General features: G+C 44.4%; 1 protein-coding gene across 1 annotated transcript in view; it reads right to left on the reverse strand.

Annotated features, from left to right (window-relative positions):
• CLIC4 (CLIC family member 4) overlaps positions 1 to 20,469 on the reverse strand; it is a 62,370-nt gene extending 41,901 nt beyond the window's left edge. Inside the window, exon 1 of the mRNA XM_090058071.1 lies at positions 20,307 to 20,469. Within this exon, the coding sequence (XP_089914197.1) occupies positions 20,307 to 20,378 (72 nt within the window). The 5' untranslated portion in view covers positions 20,379 to 20,469. The remainder of the gene's footprint in view (positions 1 to 20,306) is intronic.
• Between the last annotated feature and the right edge of the window lie 1,099 nt (positions 20,470 to 21,568).

Here is a 21,568-nt window from a genome sequence, read left to right on the forward strand (position 1 = left end):
CCTCCTGCAGACTTTTGGTCTGGGTTGTGACACATGTAGGGACCTACCTGAATCACAGCAAAATACACAGTGCAGCAGTGTCTTTAATTTCACTCTTTTTACTGCACAGCTCTGAACAGACTGGAAAGGAGGAAACTGCCCACTGTCCAAGACAGTTTTTCTAGCCAGGCGTACAAGAGAGGAGTCTGAAGCTACCCGTGAAGCAGCACCAGCCACCACAAACATTTCAAAATGAGAAGCATAGCTGAGAAGAAAGTCTGTCCAAAAGGCAAGCACAGTCCAGAGATACAGCTGGAAATTAAATGCAAAGATTTTCCTTGGAAAATCTCTTCTGAAGAGTGTGGCAATATTATCTCTACACTAGTTAGCAAGGCTTGGGAGAAACAAAAACATCTGGTATCTGCTTATCTCATTTAAGTTTCCTTGTTCTGATTCGGGACACTTCCCACAGTTTCTGTCACGTTCATTATGCAAACCTCATTCTTCCAATCTTAGTCCACAGATCACATGCACTGCAAACTGCCTAGAACCCAGGCTCTCTTCTTTCAGAGAATGAGTTCACAGTTGGTAGACTCATAAATCTCTCTCAGACAATTTGTTACTCAAACCAGCTGAAATTAAGCAGCAACCAAGAAACCAACAGCCCAAAACTGATTTGGGCTTATCTAAAATATTTAATGGACTTTTCTCACATTTAGGCAAAGAGCTTTATTTCAGTTCTTGGAGAGCAATTCTAAGCAAACCAACATAGGGCAAGAATTCAACTGATTCACAAATGGGGGGTCCCACGAAACCTGAGCTTTGGACTCTTCCTTTACCATATCACAGCTTCTTGAAAGAGCTGGACACCAAGAGAAATGTGATTTGAAGAGGTCTTTGGGGATAGGCACATTTTGAAACACCTCCTTCTGGAATATGATTGACATAAACATGAAACTGTTGCAAATTTTCATGAAAAAGTTAAATATGCAACATATTTATCCTCTATATTTTTAGAATACTGTCAGAGTAAGGTACCAAATATAAAGTTCAGCGTTTAATACTGGATTTAAAAAAAAACCAAACAAACACTTACCATGTGACAGCTCTAAATAGTTAGTTCTTTAAATCTACCTCTGCCATCACATTTCTTTTCTTGGGCAGGCACATCCCAAGTATATTATAGACTATTGCCTACACAGGAAGGGCAGTGCCACCATGTCATGCTGTTTCTTCAATAGCCCCATTTTCTATTAAAAGCAGTGCAATCTAGTCCAGTTAAACTGCCTAGTTTGTTAAACTGACACTATTTCCAGTTACTACCACAAAGTGGTTTAAAAATTCAAAAAGTGAATGTTCCGATACTGCAATATTTTATGAAACAAAGCACAAGATTAATAACTAGAAGCAAGAACTCTACCCAAGAAGCATTTACCATTGTAAGATATTTTCAAGTAAGTTAGAAATACACAGTTTTTTCAGAAGTTTCCAACCAGTGCTTTCCCGTCACTTATTTCTTCTTCCTCCTGTAACTCCAGAAAAGGTATGCAACTAAAGCTATGAATTTAATCCACACACACCCCTCCCTTTTCTGGGCCCTGTTAATTTAAGAGGTGGTATATGAAGTTAACTATGTAGATTCCTTACCAACTTAAGTTTAAACAGATAACAGGCACTTGAAATTTCATTTCAAAATGAGTACTGTATAAATTGTCTGATATAGCAAAAGTTTTCTAAGCCAATTTTGGTTAAGTCTCTTAAATATCCAGAGCTTACTAAAGCAAAACAAGAATGGGAATAAAATATAGACAATGCTTATATCCCAATGTCACAGAAAATACCAGAAGATAACCAGATTAATAAATCAGGTGCCAACAGATTTTTGTGTTCAGTGAAAGTGAAACAGAAGTCTCTGGGACTGAAAGGCACAAAGGACTAACAATAAAATACTATGAACCTCTCCAGCAAGTTATTGGTTGACATCTGGTCAAAGCAAACAAGTGACTTACTAGGAAGCAAAATGAATTGACAATCTGGTCTAATTAACTGGTCCACATCCTTATGGGTTGTTTTTCGGTCTGTAACTTCAAAAGAAATGGACCTTTCCCTCTTCCTCAGTTTACAGTATTGCTCAAGGCAATGTGGTTAGTTATCATCTTTCCATTCCACCAACCTCTTCAACAAACCATCACAACATTACACAGTGATAGCTGATAAGCTACTTCTAGAGTCTCAGGGTTCTGTTCTGCCCATAACAAATAAAGAAAAGGCACAATTAAGAGGATGTTCATTTCAGAATTCTAGAAAAAAAAAATGGCTCAAGACGATGCTACTAAAAAGGAATTACTACCATATTGATCCTTATGGAGAACTGGGCAAGGGGCTCAGGTCAAAATCTACATGATGTACAGGTCACAGTCATTTAGTGGAAGGGGGAAAAAAGAACCTAGACATATGAATAAAAATGTGAATATTCCTACCTTGGTAAAACATCTATTAAGTAATGGCATGAGAAACTGCCACACCACACACTACTGGTCCTCAACAGGCCTGCAGCTCTTACTGATAGAACAATCTTTGACACAGTAATCTTGATCTGTTACAAAAGAACTAGGCTGTGTGACTCAAATCCATTGTATAAATAGCTGCACATAAAACATTACGATATTCTAGTGGGAGTCTCTGAAAGTACAAAGTTAACCACATTTTAGCAAGCTTGTTTATACAGCATGCTTGGAGCCAAGGCTGCATACTTAGCATACAAGCTTGCAGCACTTATTTTAAGTGAGAGCTGTTTTCCTCCCTTAAGTTGGTCAGCCCAGTACAGCATGTGCCTTGGCTACAGCACAAATAACCTACTCCCTAGGCCTCAACACAAAATTTTGTACTAGAAGGCATCAAAAACCCTGCCCTGGGCTTCTGAAACCTAAAGTTTCAACTCTCAGCAGTTAAAGATTTATCTAATTCCACAGGTGTGGATCATACTTTAGAGACAAAGGCTGCTTGCAGATGATATACAGATATAGATATATCTATATATCGTCTGCAAGCAACCTTTGTCTCTAAAGTATGATCCACACCTGTGGAATTACATAAATCTTCAACTGTGGGGAGGGAGAGAAAATATATAAATAAAATTGCTTTACTGGAAGCAGCAGCGCATTACTTCAGCTTGGCTCTGCAGTATCCGTATAGATCAGGCACTTCAGCAGGGCATCTTGGTGCGTTTAGCTAAAGCCGATTCAAGTGCTTATTAGATAAAACCACCCAAAAAGCACCACTGAAGTGCCCGATCTATACAGCTGTTGGGCAAGCCAGGACCAAAAACCAAGCCGTCTCTTCTGGGCATGCACTGGGCTCAGCATGGGGAGTATACCAAGTTAAAAGTAAAGCACCGCGGTTTTTTTTTGGTTTTTAACATCTACAAGCAGCCAAGGCCTCTGCTTTGAATGTTTCTTAACTAAATTATATCTAGATCAGTGGTTCTCAAACTTTTTTTCTTTTCCACAGACCACTTGAAAATTGCTGAGGGTCTCAGCAGACCACTTTTTTTTGGTTCTAAAAATTGAACCACACAACTCATATTTTAAAAGCAGTAGTCTTACTTAACAGGTACAAACATTCTCGTTTGTTCCACAACCTTTCTGCAAACCACCTGAACGGAGCTTGCGGACCAGTGGTGGTGTGCAGACCAGTTTGAGAACCTCTGATCTAAATTATAAGAGCTTTGACACTTCACATGTTGCTTCAGAGTGTTTCAATCTGTCCACGTGTGGGCATAAGGAAGGCAAAGAGAAGGAAGAGATGGCATCCTGGATTATATGACCTGGCACACTAGCAGATTTGAACCTGACTCTTCAGGATGGTATGTATTAGAAGAACTTAGATCACCATTTTCTGCGTGCATCCTATATGCCATTAAAGCAAACCCATTTCTCATTTAAAGGGGTTACTATTCTTCAAGCCCACTTCCCCAGCTCACTGAAATTACAATAGTTTGTCTTACTAAGAAGAGGTTCTCTAGTTCTCAAAGATTACAAAAATACGCTCTCATATTTTCTTTATAGTCAAACCAACTCCATTTTTTAAACAGTTTCTGTATTAAAAGCCTCAGAGTGAACAGGCTGTAGCCAGACTGGTAATGCTTTAAACAGAGCCAAAAAAGAAGAAAAGAAAAAAAATCTGAAGCTGATCCAGTAGCACCGACTGATCTTATTAGCCCTTCTCATGGAAACTACACAGATATGACTTCACTCCTGGATTACTCTCCTATATTTAGTTTATACCTAATATGGATAAAGTAGAAACCAGCCATTTCCTTTCCTCTGCAAGTTCTGAGCCGTTGCAACAAAAAGTTTGTTCTCTTTAAAAAAAATGTACACAAAGACACACATAATTAATGGGGAGTTTGGTTTATTATGTCTTCAATTTTAGAATAAACAAAATACAGCAGAAACCCTGAAATCAGACTCTGCCACAACAGCAAACTGTACTTGAATTGTTAAAGATACTCAAAACAAGTTTTAAGAATCTTTACACTTATTCTTTCAAGGAGGAAACAAAAAACTTTGTTTTACTAAAGTCACAGTTAAAAGTACGGAAATTAAAAATCAGGAAGTTTTCTAAAACCAGTTGAAGCATCTGGACACTCAAGAGACCATGTAATAAAGACTGAAGACCTAGAGATAGCCCTGCTGAACACTTTCCCTACTCTTCCACTTTCAAAGATAAATTAAGCTCTGATTACAAATACAGATTCATGTTGGTTTCCTGTGGGCTGTCATTTATAGCAGGAAGGACAATCCAGAGCAGTTTCAAACTAAAATTTATTTCATTTAAAAATTTGGGAAAAAGTTCAGTCCCCCCTCTTCTAGTCCAGCAGCCAAAAACACTAAGAAAACAATACACTTAAAATGAGGGAAACACCTCACATTGCTCAAGTGTTCCCAAACCTGGGCAACGTAGGAAAAAGAACAGCCTCAAAGTAAAGATCTACTCAGTTGCAGGTCAAAATAGGGAAAAACCCTTATCTAATAATATATATTGCAACTACTGACAGCTGAACAATTCCACTCAGAAACCAATCAATTAAGAAATGCTGACAAAATTCAAGTCTTTCACTGTTCCCTTTGCCAAAATTTAAACTTTTTAGACAAACATGCAACCTTACCAAGTACAAAAGTCATTTGCTTTTAAAAACACCCAAGTTATTGTTTAGCTAAAGGCTAAAGAATTGGAAGTTCATGTTCTGTTCAGGCTCTGACAAATAGACAGAGCTGCATTTCATCAGAAAGCTCCTTCATTCTCCACTAGCTAAGCAACACCCCAAGTTGGTCCCAGTAAGATCCGATCTTTTTACTAATCCATCTCTGTTCCATTTATGCTGGCCTTGCACATTCGTTTCCTATACACTTATTTGCTAGGAGCTATTTCCTGTCCCTGAAATTCTTGGACAAAACACTCAAAAGACCCACATTACAGAGAAGGCCCAGCTGCAGATAACACGGAATTTCCTTTCCCATCAACACTGGGGGGAGGGGTTCCAATGAGCTAAATGCAGGAGTTGTACTCCATAGGGTCTGGGTATAACTAACTGGGTGACCTCCTCCCCTTCGGCTTTACCCCTCCTAATCCTATACATCAACCCGTTACGCACCTCACACCGTGGCACTGGCTTACTTTGATTGGGGTGGGTTACCTGTCAGTCTTGTTTCCCCTGGTCGGCCTCCTGCAGTGCCCGAAGTTCCTCATCATTCTCCTGGGCTTCTCAGAATTGACTGCTACTGGCAAACCTTTCTACATCCAATTCCTTGTCTCTTCCTACGTCGGCCCCTACCAGTCCCTCTTTAGTGTCCTCGGGGCTGCAGAGTGAGGCTATTATTTCATAAATTTCCAACCAGTCCCAACCCAATATCATGGGGTATAAAATTTCTTCCTCTAACCCCACTGGGATCCTTCTACTAACCCCCTTCACCTGTAAGCGTAATAACCGTCTTTCATAATAGGCTTTTCGCTTGTGGAGGCAAACCATCTTCACACCAGCATACCCTGGTGTGTTTCCATGATATCAGCAGTAGTCGGACAATGGATTGAGCACATCCAGTATCGGCTATGGCTTGTACCAGCTGGCCTTCCACCCACACAGTCACCTGGGGTAAGGGTTGTACTTTCCCTACTAAGCTGCCCCCTATGCTAAAACCATCATCTCCGTTTCATGTCCTTCTCTAGATCCTGCTCAAAGGTCAGTGTGTTCTACTTTGACTTCTCTTGACCTCCGAGTCACCCGTGGGCTTCAGAAACACTCAAGCTATATGGCCCTGCCTACCGCAATTAAAACAGATCGGCCTGGCTGGGCTTCCTTTCTGGGTTTCTCTGCCCCTTCTCTCGCCTTTTCAGTCTGCCTCCCACATATAGCTCACTCCTCTCATGCCTCGATCCCGATGGGTCTCTCCTTGAGCCATGTCGAAGTCTTCTGCCAGTTGCAGGGCTTCATGGGAAGACTTAGGACACTGGCACCTTACCCATCTCTGGGTGTCCTCCTCCAAGTTGGTTATACACTGTTCTAACAGTATTTGGTCACATACATCTTCTTTGGTAGCGGTTTCAGGTTTAAGCCACTTATTTAAGAGGTCTGTCAAATTCTGCCACAAAAGTCGAGGTACCCTTTCTTCCTTTCTCTTTCTGCCTTTAAATGCTTGGCGGTGCCTCTCTGGTGTTATGTTAAATCTTTGTAATATTTCTTCTTTTACTTTGTCGTAATCTTGGGCATCTAGCTGGGCCTGTCCAATCAAGAGGACTCCTAATCGTCCTGCCCACCTACCCTTCTCCAACCCAGCCACTACTGCCGCCCTCTCAAATACCTCTAAGAACGCTTCCGGGTCATCCTCTTTGGTCATCTTAATGTCCAAGGGACTCCTTTGTGTCCACACCTGCTGTTGTATCAGGTGCTCCTCTATCGCCATCTGCCTTGTGGCCTGCTGCTGTTGCTGCTGCAGTACCTGCGCTATCAGATTTAAAGTCTGTTGCAGGGTGTCCAGCCCTGCCAGTATTAGTCGGTGCTCCATCCTGCACCCTTCTAGGAGTCTGCTGCCAAATTCCCAGCCAATGCACCACTGTCAAGTGGCCAACTGGTTAGCTCGCCCTCCCAAGAGTCCTTGTGACCTTTTCTTTCGTTTTCTCCTCCTCCAGAGAACTACACGCACATATAGACAGCTGGCCTAGAGCTGTATTTTCATAGGACCTCAGCCTTCCAGCTGAAGCAAGGAATAAGTCTTAGATGGAGATCCACACACCCACGTTCTCGTCTGCCACGTCTTTGGCGTTTATAGGAGTATGTTCAGTACCTGGATGTGTGGTGCTGTCTTGTCGTCATCCGCTGTCCTATCATGCTGAGGGCTTCACCACCCCTACACCCTTGCCCGGTCCATTGGTCGTTTAAGCATCCTCAGGTTTGTATTCAGCTGCCGGGTTCCTCCCCATGGCCTTTACCTCAACAAAAAAAGAAAAGTGAAAGGAACCCACGCCTCATGTCCTAGAGGATTGTCACCCGGCTTTTGGCAATAAACAAAGAAACAAAAATGTCAGTGCGACTACTCTCTTCTTCCCCTGTTTGTGTCCATAGGATTGCACCTCTTGCGCCTTCTATTGGGGTCATCACAGTACCCTCCTCTCACTGAGGTCATCATTTATAATTTTTCCTTGCACCTCTTTTGGGGTCACTACGGTACCAGGCTTTAATAGTGCCCCTCTATTAGAGTCTTTATGGTACTTTTTCTCCATCGGGCTCTGCCGGCTGCTGAGGAGATCGCAGGTAGTTCCTGACCTTCCCAGTCCACTGTACCTTCCTCTAGAGCTTCTCCGGGGAGTTCCCTTTCTGCAGGAGCCTCCAGCCAGCCCTCCACATGGCTCTCACAGATTCCTCCAGCGTTGTTCGGCCCAGCTTCTCCGTTTCCAGTCCTGCACTCTCCCCTCCTGCCTGCTCCGGGCTCCTCTTTATGCTGCGGTTTGAGTTCCCAGCTCCTCCCCTCCAGAAACACCTGGGTATGAAGAGTATTAGCCAGGTCCTTTGGGTCTAGTAGCTGCCTCTGGCTTTGGCACAGGCTCTCTCACAGGGAGCATCTAAAAGGGGAAATGCCAGAGTGATCTGAACTCATCTTTTGCTCTTAGAAAGTCTTGCCAGCTCCTCTCCACATTAGTCTTACGCTTCCCATCCTGAACTCGGTGATCTTGAGTCACCTGAGGTAATTATTACACTTGCAGCTTAATTTCTTAGGATGTTAATGCTGTCTCACTAGGCTACCCACTGAGAGATTAGCTGAAACTGTGAGCGCTCCCACTCTTGCACTTAACTAGCAAGTTTATACCAAGTCTTTTTACAAAATTCCAACAGTCACTTATCTTCACCTGCAACAATAAAATATTTCCTGTTAAAAGGAACCTCAGCTTCCTTAAATACTTGTATATGACCTCTGATATCGTCTTGGTAAGTACAAACGTCTCGTGTTCCTGTGTATTCTTTTAATAGAAACATGATCAGAGCCAGACGCATAAAAATATGCACAGAGCTTTATTAGAGCCACAGTCTGATGTGGTTTTGTTGTCTGCTCATCTCTGCTAGGCTGGGGAGCCAAAACTACTGTGTAGGGCAACAGTTTTGAGATGAAGCTTCCACCCAACACCCCCTTTATTGCTTACCACAGTATTAAAGCCCTCAAAATACAGTTAGAAATGCCTCCCGGTAGAAGAGTTCTGGCAGGAACTATGTTAAAAAAGTGCTTTTGGAGTGAAGTGGGAGGAAAAGTCAGTTTTCATTGGAAAAACTGTCATAAGTGTTCGCTTCGGCCTATGTGTAATGCTCATTTTTTCTGACCTGGAAGGCAATGAGTTCACAATCAGACACTTAAATTCCCATACCATGTTTTGGAAAAGGGAAGGAATACTGCACAGCCAGACATCTTGCAACTGTGACGTAAGTGATGTTCTTTAAAAACTAAAAAGGTAATCATAACATTTAAAGGTAAAATGATTATAACCACAACTGTCTAAACATTAAGTGGCATACACCAAGGCTAAAATTGGTTAAAAGCACTACAAGAGAAGTTCAACAAAATACCGTAAGCAACTTCCAGCTTAAGAAAAAAAATAATTCAAAATATGGTGAAAAAAATCAGTTGTTGGTAAAAGATTACTGTTTCAAGGTTAATCCCATTTTCTATTAAAAACATTAGACAACCTCTCATGTTTGAACTCGGAACTGCTTGTATTTGTATATGCTGAATATTACACCAAATGCATTAGACAGACATTTTTAAGGCACTGGTAAATAGAAGCAGGTAAGAAAGGCAATAATATTTACTGTTAACAAGCAGATAGATGTTTCTCTCAACCAGGGAAAATATGTACCTTAAAAGTCTGTCCCTTGCTGTGGAGATATCCCATTCATTATACAATCAACAGCACTAGGGACAAACAAGATATCTAAGCCTCAGATGAGTTCACTAATGCTACCCCTGTATTTGCTCTCAAAGGTTAATATACCTGGGTTGCAAGGAGGGGAATTAATTGCAGAGGGAAGTTCATCTTAACCAAGTGTATTTCAGGGCTAGGGTCAGAACATTCTCAAGCACTAGCGTTATTACAAGATAATCCTTCGAGAGGAAGCACATAGGGAAAAGACTGTACCTAATGAGCTTATCATGTGACGAACCTATCCCTGACAAGATTATCTTCCAAAACAATTCTTCAAATAAGTAACATTGGTTATTCTCCAATGTGGACCATCTTGATTTCACAGTTACTCTGAAACTGTGAAAAATAAAGTACAGCAATGATGAAAAACAGGTTTGTAGGATGCTAGGTTACAAGCAATATGTAGCAGCTATGCCCTTAGGCTGGAATGTCAGATTTTAAGATAAGCAGGGATGAACCTGTGCCACGTGTGACTAAAAAAATCCCCCAAATATTGGCAGTTCAGATGAGTGGTATTCTTCCCCCTAACTCAGCAAAGAACTAATGCCTCAACATTTTGCCAGAGAACCTTTGCTGCTAGAAGTGCACAGACATGGCAACAAAAAGTCTTCAGCATTTGGTCATTAAAGATCTCACAGCACATTCTGCAGAAGTATGTCCTAGTTTGGGTAATCAAGATGTACCTTCCCAAATGCTCCCTGCAGTTCCTGTGAGATACAGCATTCTCCCCTTCTCCTACACTGTCAGGCAGTATTTCTGCCCACAGGTGAACAGAACACAGAAATAACCTTTCAAGAGGGCTGGCTGTACAAACAGAGGTGTGATGTGAAATGTTACAGCAGTGGTAGAAGTGCTCCAAAAAGGGTACATCTTGAAATAAGATACTATTATGATGAGTATCACCACTGCTGGAGCCGGGTTCTCCAACCCCACAATCTCTTCTGCATTTTGGTTCAGTAACATAACTAAGGGTGGGCAAGAGGGGCACCTACCCCAGGTGATAGTTTAGGAAACATGCCAGAATTGCCCCTCATCCCTGGAGTACGCAGCCTGACAGCAAGAGCTGCCCCACACCAAGAACTCCAAAAACAGTCCTCGGCTGCTGCTGGGGTGGGCAGAGCATGCAGTAGTAGCAGTCCAGGCAAGGATTGTTTAGGAGTTGCTGGCATCGGTAAAACTATATGCCCCCTCCCCACCCCCACAATCAACCCCCAACTCTCCTGCATGGTTTGCCCAGGGCACTAACTCTACTTGTTATGTCTCTGTGCCTGCTTCTAGATGGCCAAGATGTTCAATGGATTGGAGAATGGAAAGACAGGCATCCCATGGATGGAATACCCTTGCCACCACTACAGACCTAACGCTTCCTTCAGACCTCTTCTAGATTCCACATCCCCCCCATCCTGCAATCCTGAACTTCCTGTAGCATCCCCTGGCTAGGAGCAGGAAGCTATACGGCCACAGCAATTTTGAAGAGCTCCAGCTACACACGTCTCCCAGCTGAAACACTACTCTTTTGAATCATTTCAAGGTGCATGACACTTGGAAATGTTGCAAAAGTTACCTTAATCTCCCAGTGAAATACTGCCTTTAGGTGCAAGTGATCTACACCCATTAAAAGTTTGCAAGTTTCAAGAATCCTTTAAGATAAAAAGAAAACCCAGGTCCAAAAAAGAACAACCCCAAAACGGTTTCTACAGTAACACTGATCTAGAAACATGGAAATAAGGTTTAAAGGTACAGTTGCTTACTAATCTAAAACAGTATCTGTATTGCCACCTCACTCCCCACCCACAATATCACTAACTTACCTTCTCCCTATTTCTTAGTGAATCTTTTAGAAGGCCTGTCAGAATGTTCTAATATTACTCTGAGAGGCACTTCTGGATATCTCTTTGCCCTGCATGTATTTACCTACTTCAGATTCATGAGTAATACCCAGTTTGATTCTTCTTACAAATACCATTAAATTAAAGCCTTGATCTGCCCTGCTGCTAAATCACACTACAGGAAAGACCCAAGAAGTGAAACTTAGATTTGTTCTGCATTGCATCTGCTCTAGGCATTTCATGGTTTAGAACAAGGGTAGGCAACTATTTCTGCTGGAGAGCCACTTCATGAGTTTTGGTAAGCTGTCGAGGGCTGCAAGGGTAGTCCCGCCCCTTGACAGGTGCCCCACCCCCTGCCTACCATCTTGAGACCATAAGTCTTGCCCCTAACTCCTGACTTTTGCCACCAGTTCTTCCCCTTGCCCCTAGAAGCACTCCTTTGAGGCTGGGGGGGCCGGGGGTCTTCATCTGAACTAGAAAAAAAAAATCATATACTAGAAGTCAAACATCTACTATAACATATTTTCATTTTATTCCAAAAAAATATTTGTCATGATTTGTGTTTGTGTAGCGTATATGGAGATGACTGCATAATAGGTCAAAATAAAGTCTTACTCTGGTATTTTATGTGTGCGGTGTAGTTGGGGAGGTGCAAGTGTGGATAGAGGAATATAGGGTATGTTCAGGGTGTGTGTATATGTAGGGAGGCTGTGGAGGAAGAGTGTGGGTGTGTGGGGTTTATAGTGTGAGGGAGGATGGGGGGGGGCTGTGAGGATACTCCACGTGGTTCCCCCCATGACACAGCCTCTGCCACGACCAGCAGCAACAGATGGTGGGCCCTCAGGGTACTTGTGGCCTGCACAGGCACCGTCGCCTGGTGGTGTGTGGCTACAGCCAGAGCCGCACATGACAGCAAGGAGCACAGCCCGGCTAGCTCACCTCCATTGCACAGGGCTCTTCACAGGACACGTGCAACTCCTGGTACTTGTGCACCACCAAGGCAGGGGATAAGGCTCCCTGGCACTTCCGGTGGAGTCCTGGCAGCTGCATGTGACAGAGAAAGCAGCCGGCTCCATCATGTGGGCCTTTCCTTGGTGGTATGCAAATACCAGGAGCTTTTAATGCACTGTGTAGAGCCTCACTCAACAGAGGCAGGCCAGAGTGGCTGCACTCCTTGCTGTCATATAAAGCTCTGGCCAGAGATGCGAGCTGCTGGGTGGCAGTGCCACAAGCACCCTGAGGGCCCCCCCACTGGCAAGGGATGTGCAGCACAGAAGGGGGACACACCCTGCCCACCCAAGCTCCACTCTCCCACCACACCCTTGGGCACAGGCTCTGCACTCCTGCCTGCCCCATGCTTCCCACACCTGCCCAGCAGCAGCTCCCCCCAGCCCACAGTGCAGCTTCCCTACCCCCACCTCTTCCCTACATGCTGCCTGGAACAAGTGCTGCAGCAGGGAGACAAGGAGGAGCTGCTGGAGACCAAGGAAGCCAAGCAGGTGCCCCAGCAACTGCAGCAGCAGCAGCAGCCCTGCCCAGAAGATGCGTGTGCTGGCTGGGCTGGGCCGGGCCCTTCTGCTCACCAGATGGGAGCAAGGTATGTGGGCGGGGTGGGATACAGTTAGTTGGTAGGCACCCGCGGGCCGGATCTGGCCCAAGGACCGTATTTTGCCTGCCCCTGGTTTAGAAAGACTGTCCAAAAGAAAGAATTTCCTTGCATTAATGGAAGAGATACCCCAAAAATACTTAGTGTTTACATATTATTTTAAACTCAATGCAAGTCATCTTCTAAATAATTTAGATGCAGACCACAATGCTAAGAATTTTTAGCTTGTCAACCACAAGTGAGTAAGCACCCAATAATACATTTTAATTGTACATTATTAAAATAGGTCATGGTAGCACAGAAAAGGAGTCTGAGAAAAAAGATACTCATAAGGATTTATTTTAAACCAGACTATGCAGCATTTAGATCTGCACCCCACCCCGCTTTTTAAAACCCCGCTTTTTAAAAGTTAAACTAGGAATCAAACTACTTGCTCCTAACCTTCCCTGCTAACCCCAGTAATGTAACACCCACCCTTCAATAATCTACCAGGTTAGACACAAGCAGGGTGGACTTGATTTAAATCAAATTGATTTAAATCAGTGGTCTGGAAGCCTTGATTTGATGACTGATTTCTACAAAGTGCATTCTTGTTACATGAATAAAGGATATCAAATAACTTCTTGAAATGTTGTACTTTTAGAGAAAGGTAAGGGCTTGACTGTGTACACAAACCTGCAGAGAGACAAGAGGGCTGCTGGGTAGATAATCAGATCTGTTTTCTCACATCTCCATATATTGCTTAACAAGGATGTTATCTCTGGAGACACAAATCCACAGTTTGAGAACTAAAACTAAGCATCACAGAGATGCTTAATGGGATCTTATAGACTGAGCACCGAGTCCTGTTGGGTACAGTGGTTTTCTTTAATCTTTACTAATCTATGGAGTAGCCTCTGAGAACCCCTTAAGATTGGGCCTCTAATATAATCCATAGCCTGTTGTGACCTAAAAAGATTACATAAATATACTGTCTCAAATAGTATATAATTAGATGTTATAATCCCCATTCCCTGGTGGTCTTTGAGCTTTAACATGTTTTAAATTAAAACTATCTTAATATAGGGTTGGGGGTTTTTTAAGCATGTTAACAAAAAAAAAAACCCCATCAAAAATATGATTAAATAAATCGGAAAACGTCTGATTTAAATAAAAAATCCTATTTTTTTTAAATGTTGATTTTTATCCACCCTGGACACAATGTATCTCTACAGTTGACAACCTCAGTGAAAATCCAGTTCAGATGAAGGCTGGCAGAACCTTTTCTACAATGCATCTCAAACACCAATTTGTCCCTTTTTAATATTTAAAAGAACACAAGCATCGCTGCTTCTGCAAACAGAGTTTGTGCTGGTGTGTGCACCGAATTTTACCTACCTCTCCGCTCTCCCCACGTTTCTCATGTGCCCCTCCCACAATCTAATTCAGGGGCCTTCTGAAACTACTCCTATGCACTCACCCCTCCCATGCCATCTCCGTGCCAGGATTCTCTATCTTTTCACACCAATCTTGCCTCTCCCACCCACTCAGAGCATCTGCAGCTGAATGAGTCTCCCCTTCCCCACCCTTATTTATCCTTTCCATATAAAACTCCACAGAAGGACAGACCGAGATAACAAAGAGCTACTGTTACTCTGGAAGGTTTTCAATGATGTCAGCCAGTACTTTGATCTATATAGTACTGTAGAGGTGCTTATAACCAGTGGCTCTGCTCACCAAATGGCAGGAGCTACATTCATCCCTTGTGCTTTCACAATTTTCCCCAACATCAATAGTAAGATTCTGCCCACTGATATCTAGAACATGCCTTCAAGTTTCTGAATTATCTGTAGCATTCAAAAGCCATTGTTTTATAGACAGAAAAAAGCAGAAATGTCAAGTGGACTGCAAGGCCTCACACACCAAGCCAACAAAAACAAGATTTAGCAGCTTCACACATGTTCATTCCATTACTCAAGAGCTTTAGAGTTCTCTGGTTAAGCAAGCTGTTTGAGTTATTAGTTTATCCCCTGGACAGGTAATTCAGGGTAATATGCCTTTATACTACATAAAAAGATCTTAAAAGAGCTTCTCCAGTATGCAGGCTCATTTTCTTTCATCTCCACTCAGCTAAGAAACCGGGAGTATGCTGGCACAATGACTTAGTATGTGGCCTCGTCCAGAGTAGAAAATCATGGCGATTCACAGCATTCCAGATTCCGTCCCCATTGTTCCTGTTCTGCAATCCTTATACCCAAGACCAATACCCTCTGGAGGCACACAAGGCATTGCATCTTTATATTCAAAGTCTGTGGGTCCAGGCTAAGGCTGAAATCCAGCTATCCTTGAACACGTTTTAATTCACCCTGAGACAGACAGAAAGCCTGCAGGATAGAACCTATGCATATGGACAGATATGCATTTGAAATGCTCCAATTTGGAGCACTTCAAATTCACCATGCTTAAATGCAGTCTACAGGATTACTTGTTTTGAAAAGGGATGCCTAAATTTGCCAGGCAGGCCTAACTGACAGGCTGCAAGAAAGCTATACTTAGTTTACAAACAACATACATTTCTGTTCATTTTCATTTGAAGCAAAGAAAAAGAGAAAGACAGAGAGATGGAATGCCCCATATTAGACTCTTCCAGGGAAGATGAATACACACTGACCCTATTTCTTGGCATGTCATGTTAAAATATGTAGGTATGATTAAGAATTCTTTATCAAGTTCTGTAGCACTTGTTGATAGGCTCCATCCTCACCCTGCTGTTACAGAAAGAATGCAGCCAGAGGCCACCCTCTAAAACATAGTGGGTCGAACTTTGGGCAGCCTTCATCCACCTCTCTCATGTAAATATCTTAAACAAACCCTTCAAGAAGTTGCGTACTGTATCCTCTGGCTTCGCAGGTGAGTGCTTCTATTCAGCTACATAAACACCCAGATAACACTTTTTATTAAAAGGCAAAAATCAAGACAAGGTGATGTCCGTATGCTGTTTTATTAGAATTCTAATCAAACTGTACTGCCCAAGCTGCTGTACACGATCTCATGTTCATTTCATTTCAGTCTTTGCTACTGTAGAAGCCACCTGGGTGTTTTAAAATATTCCAGTTAGACAATAGAAGCAGACCTCCCTTATCAATAATACATGCAAACATACTAGGAAGCCATGCTGAAAGCACATGAGAAATCAGATACATCACTAGTTCTTCCTAACAGCTCTTACAGAAAAAGCCTTGGCAAATATTTGCATTGGTAACTTAAAAAAAGACTGTGGGCAGCCCACCAATGAGGTTAATGAAAGCTGAAGTTGTTCATTACCAGAGACCACCGGCATACATCCTAAAAGTGCAACCATGCATTATTCCACAGTTTTGCACTATGAAATTTGTTTCCCTGTGTACATACCCAGTGCTCGTTTTGCATATATTTTAGCAAAGAGGTGGCAAGCAGGAATTACAACAGGCCCTAAAATAACCAGTCGTTTCAGACAAAATTCAGTTATTAGGATTACGCTATTAGCTCTTTGTTACATGTATGACAGAGACATGTGCACATTTACCCCAGACAGTTCTATCACTGATCACAAACCAGCAACATGTTTTAAGACCAAAATTTTGGGAACCTAGCCACTAAATCACATGCTTCTTAAGCTTGATTCTAAGGCTCTAACGTGTAACTCTGTCTTAGTTTAGCCTGTCTGCTGCAGTCCTTTCTACCAAGATCACAGTTACCACCCTTCAGCCATTGGCAGTTGACACTGACTTCATGAATAAGACTTTTTGATTGGTCAAAAGTCTTTCCATTACCACTATATTAAGAGCCTCACCTGACTAACACTGCACTGTAGAAGCCACAGACCTAAATGCTCACTTTGAAGAGCAATTACCTATGCTCCCTATCCTGTGCAGCCTTTCAGTTTTATGTTTGCTAGTTAATAGCATACAATTTTTTTTTTTGCTTTTTGTTTTTATTTTTATCTATTGCACAGACAGCCCACATCTCCTGACACCCTGCCCCCTGGGCCTCTCCATCAAGCACAACGCCTGATGTTACAACTCCACATTCTGACCACTCGGGATTAGCTAGGAAGTAGGTGCCTGTCCGTAAGAGTACAAGCCAGGGGTGGGCAATTATTTCAGGTGGAGGGCCGCTTACCGAGTTTTGGCACGCCATCGAGGGCTGCATGACAGGTAGTCAGGGGCAGCTAAATATAAAAAAATTTAGAAAATTTAAGGGGCTCCATGAGCCAGATAGAATGGCCTGGCAGGCCGCATCCAGTCCGCATTTTGCCCACCCCCGGTACGAGCCATTTAGCAGGGTGGTTAAGTGAAAACTATTTTCAACAGTTTCTCTTCCAAGCAATAACCAAAAGGATATGGTTCCCAGCAAAACTGACGTACTTACCCTGTGGAACAGGCTGCAGAGCCAAGGTAAAAGATTTTTTTTGATCCATTCACCAGCACAAGGAGGGAGGAAAGGAATCTCTCTCCCCTTCCACAAACAGTGCACATCCCACATACAACTATATAACATATAGTTGTCATGCAATGAACAAATTGTATTAGAGAAAAGAAAAGAGAAATAAATAGTAAGTTACCACAAATGTTTCAGCATCCTCCCGGATACACAGCAACTGCACAGAAAATAAACATGCTTTTCATACACACCCCTCTGTGACTTTGTTACTGTTTCTTATGTATGTAATGTCCTCAAATTTCTCCACAAAACCACACCTCTCTCTTTCAAATCCCTCAAGAACTCTGTCCTGATCTCCACTGAAAAGCCAGATAATCAACTAATAATCAACTTCAGGGTAGATTAATATAATCATGTGCTTTCTGCTGTGTTGGCATTTCTGAAGAGCCTGTGACATGATAAAGAAAAACCCCACCCACTGACTTGTGACTGGGATGAAGTTTTTCCTGGAGGATTTGGTTCTATTTTTGCATTTTTTTAACTAAGGCACCCAGGCTAGCAGATATGTATGGATATTTTTGTCATGACACTCATCTGACATGCTGCTTGTACTCATCTTCAATTACAGGTTCCTTGGGATAGAAGCCGTTGGAGACTATTCAAGAGCACTGACTGTCAATGGGATTTGCGCTCCCAGATCACTTAGGCATTTCTGAAAAATCTATTCTATGTTGAGTTCAGTCTGTCCCAGTCAACAGGTCCCAAATCCTCACCTGAGCATTACCACAAATCAACATTATGGACAATTGTACTTAATACTGTATGTAGAAATAATCTACATTTTAACCAATTTCATACATAGTAAAAGCTTTGTTATCCAGCACCCATGGGGAATGACGGGGTGCCGGATAACAAAATATGCCAGTTAACTGAGGGGCCCAAACAGGCATCTTTGCCTGTTGGGGCTACTGTTTCTCACACTGTGTTGCTGCCCCTCCTGCAGCATTGCCCACCCTCCCATGGGCCCTGAGGGACACGGGGGGGGGGGGGGGGCCTTGTGCAGCCTGCTATGCCCCGGGCCATGGGGGCACTTTGGGTTTCACTTTACCTTACAGGCCGGCATATCAGTTAACAGAACATGCCAGTTTGTAAGGTGCCGGTTAACGAAGTTTTGCTGTACTTCTATAAATAAATGAATACACACACAGATATACACACACACACATATACACACACACACACACACACAAGCATAAAGACCACATGCGGACAAAATATGGCCCACTGGCCATATCCAGCCTGCCCCTGTGAGAAGCCTGAAGAGGATGAACGTGGGGCATGGAGGAGTCCGCACTGCACGGCCCAGCCCGGCCCCAACTGCAGCTCAACGGAGGTGCAGGGTGAAGGTCTCCCACCTCAGGCTCCCAGAGGCGGCTGGTACGCCGGATAGAATTGACTGCCATCGTCCTAGCTGCTCCTCCTTCTGCCCTGCCAATAGCTCACCAAAATTCATTAAGTGGCCCTCCAGCACAAATAATTGCCCACCCTGATACAGAACCTTTGCTTCTAGGATTTAAGACATTTTGACAAGACAGACACACAAATCATAAATCATCTGCTGCAAAAGTTTCTCTGAAGTCTGCTACCAGCTTCGCCTCCGCAGAACTGCATTATCTTCCACACTGTAGAGCAACAGTTCCCAAGTTGTGGTACACATACCACCAGCAGTACACAGGTTTATTATAATTACTTTATACAACAAAAAATTTGCTGATGGTACTTAAGGTTTCAACTGAAAAAATTTGCTGGTGGTACTTTTCAGGTTGTATCACTTTAAATTGGTGGTGTACAACCTGTCAGTTTGGGAACCGCCATTGTAAAGGATTGGAATGCTCTTGTACTAAATCGATGGGCCAGGAAACGTACAGGAGGATGCTACAAAATGCACTTCCTTTACTGAACTATAGCTGGGGGAGACCAAGGACACATTTTGCCCGAAGGCTTGGGCCAATCTCTCCCCCAACTATGCAGCTGGTTCAATAAGAGATCCTACAAAACACCCTTGCCTCTCAAAAAAGAGAGGGGACAAATTTGTCATGTCGAGTGGACCAACTAATAAATAAAACTGCTGCAAAACACAAAAAGATTCAACACCAATTTTCCAATCACAACTCTGCCACCTGGGCTAGTACAATCAATTCCCAAAACACTGCTTGAAGAGCTTTAACTCCTCTCCCACTGCAATGTATGGACACCTGCTTTGAAAGGTTTGAAACCAGTTAAGAGCGGGACCCTCTAAGGTATTTTTCCTTACTGAATTTGACTTGTTTAATATGGAGGAAAAAAAAAAAGACGCGCACAGTATTTATTTCTCGCTGCTGAAGAAAGACGCGGCATCGGCAAACAGCTGCGGGGGACCCAAAATATTGCATCATACAAATGCAAAAACACTCGGGAGCCAGATGGCACTGACAGGATGTGATCAAGAGAAACACAACACATCGCCACATGCTTCCTTCCTCGTCTATCGGACGAGCCGGGTGTTTAACACAACCGGGGAGCCAGCAGGAGGTAGTTTTCTCTCTCGTTTCGGTCCGACCCGGGCTGCATTTGACGCACAGAAGCTGTCTCTCTCTTCCCGTTCCTGAAGACGGAGCCTGCTTTTTGCTTACCGCATCCCTAGAGCGGCAGCCGCTCTCTTGTCTCCTGGACAGCAAACACCCTTTAAACCAAATACCCTTTAAATACATCCCCCCCGACAGCGCAGGGAGACCCTAGGGTGCTGCACCACCCTGGAAGGGTGGGACATTCCCTGATTGCGGCCCTTTGCTCCAGCCCCAGAGGACGGCGACTTGCCTTGGGGGGGAGGAGGGGGTGCCCGGGGCATGGTCCCTCCCGCAGCTGAGGAGAACCCCCCCCAACAAACTCTAGGGGAGGGAGGATCCAGGCATGGCCCGCGCTTGCGGAGGGGCCGCTGAGGTAAAAAGAGGTGGATGCAAGTGGCTGCCCGCCCCACCGCCTACCTTGACGAAGAGCTCGATGAGCGGCTCCTTCTCGCCATCCTCCAGCCCGTTTACCGGCACCGATAACGCCATGCTGCGCCGCTCTTCTCCCGCGCCCGCCCGGCCACCGACTGCGGGCGTCGGCGCCAGCCACAGGCGGGACGCTCCCCTAGGCGGGGCCTGAGAGCGGCGCCTTTTATAAGGGAGGCGGGGCCGCACCTTGTATGGGAGTGGCGGGGCCAGACAGGCGGTTTAGGGGGCGGGGCCCGAGTAACGGACTCGAGGGGTCGTTCCCCCTCCCCCCCGCTTCTGGACGGTTCTGTCTGCCTCAGGCTCCCCTCGGAGCGGAGCAGAGCGGAGCGGAGCAGCCCTCGCCCCGGCGTCGCGTGTCCGCGCTGGGCCAAGAGGGGCAGGAAACGCACCCCACTCCTCACGCACCACTCGGGAAGGTCCTCCCCTGTGCCACTGCCCGCTCGGCCAGGGGCCCACAAAGGACCCTTTGCCTCAGGGCGGGGAAATACAGCTGCTGGCAGGCAGGGCTTGACTTTAGAGGGCAGGGTGGAGCTTTTCTCCTGGAGAGGCGTTAGGTAACCAGACATTACAAAAAACGCCCCCCAAAAAAACCAAACAGCCTGCCTTTTTTTTTTTTTTCCCCTTCCAGTCGCTTTATAAGGGTTGCAGTCACCGAAATAGCCGGCGTGGACACAGGCTGCAAGGCACTGTCTGCGGGCAGCGGAGCAGGCAGGCCGCCTGCAAACAGAGCAGCTTTTATGACTCCAAAAAGATGCCTGAGTCTTAGTTGTAGTCGCCAAACTCTTCCTTTTCCCGAGGCCCTTTCGAGAGGGATTCAGGAAAGTCCCATAAACCAGGCTGGAGCAGAGACACTACCCCAGTCGATTTCAGGGGTGCCCCTTTACTGGCACAGCACAAAATACATCACGAGTGATTTGTGATGCTAAAACAGCACAGGACAGTATTGTAGATAGGATTAATCTGAACAGAAAGCTGATACCATCAGATGATGGCTGGAGAGCCGCCGTGAACAGAAAGGATGAATGAATGCATCGACGGTGCAGAGACGCCGTCCAAACAGGTGGTCCCAGCCCAGAGGTGAGAACTGCATGCGTCAAATATGTCCTGCAAGTGAAAGGGAGCGCAGAGCGAGTCCTTGCTGTCCCAAGGGGCCTCGTCCGTAGCAAAGGAACGTGTTATTTTCCACGACAGCAGAAGTCTCCCAACTGCCACACTGTGGTCAAAGTCGAGCTCTTGTAAGAGCTGCCCGG

The sequence above is a fragment of the Crocodylus siamensis genome, chromosome 7 (assembly GCF_052110815.1).
Source record: "Crocodylus siamensis isolate JL-2025a chromosome 7, ASM5211081v1, whole genome shotgun sequence".
Taxonomy (NCBI): Eukaryota; Metazoa; Chordata; order Crocodylia; family Crocodylidae; genus Crocodylus; species Crocodylus siamensis.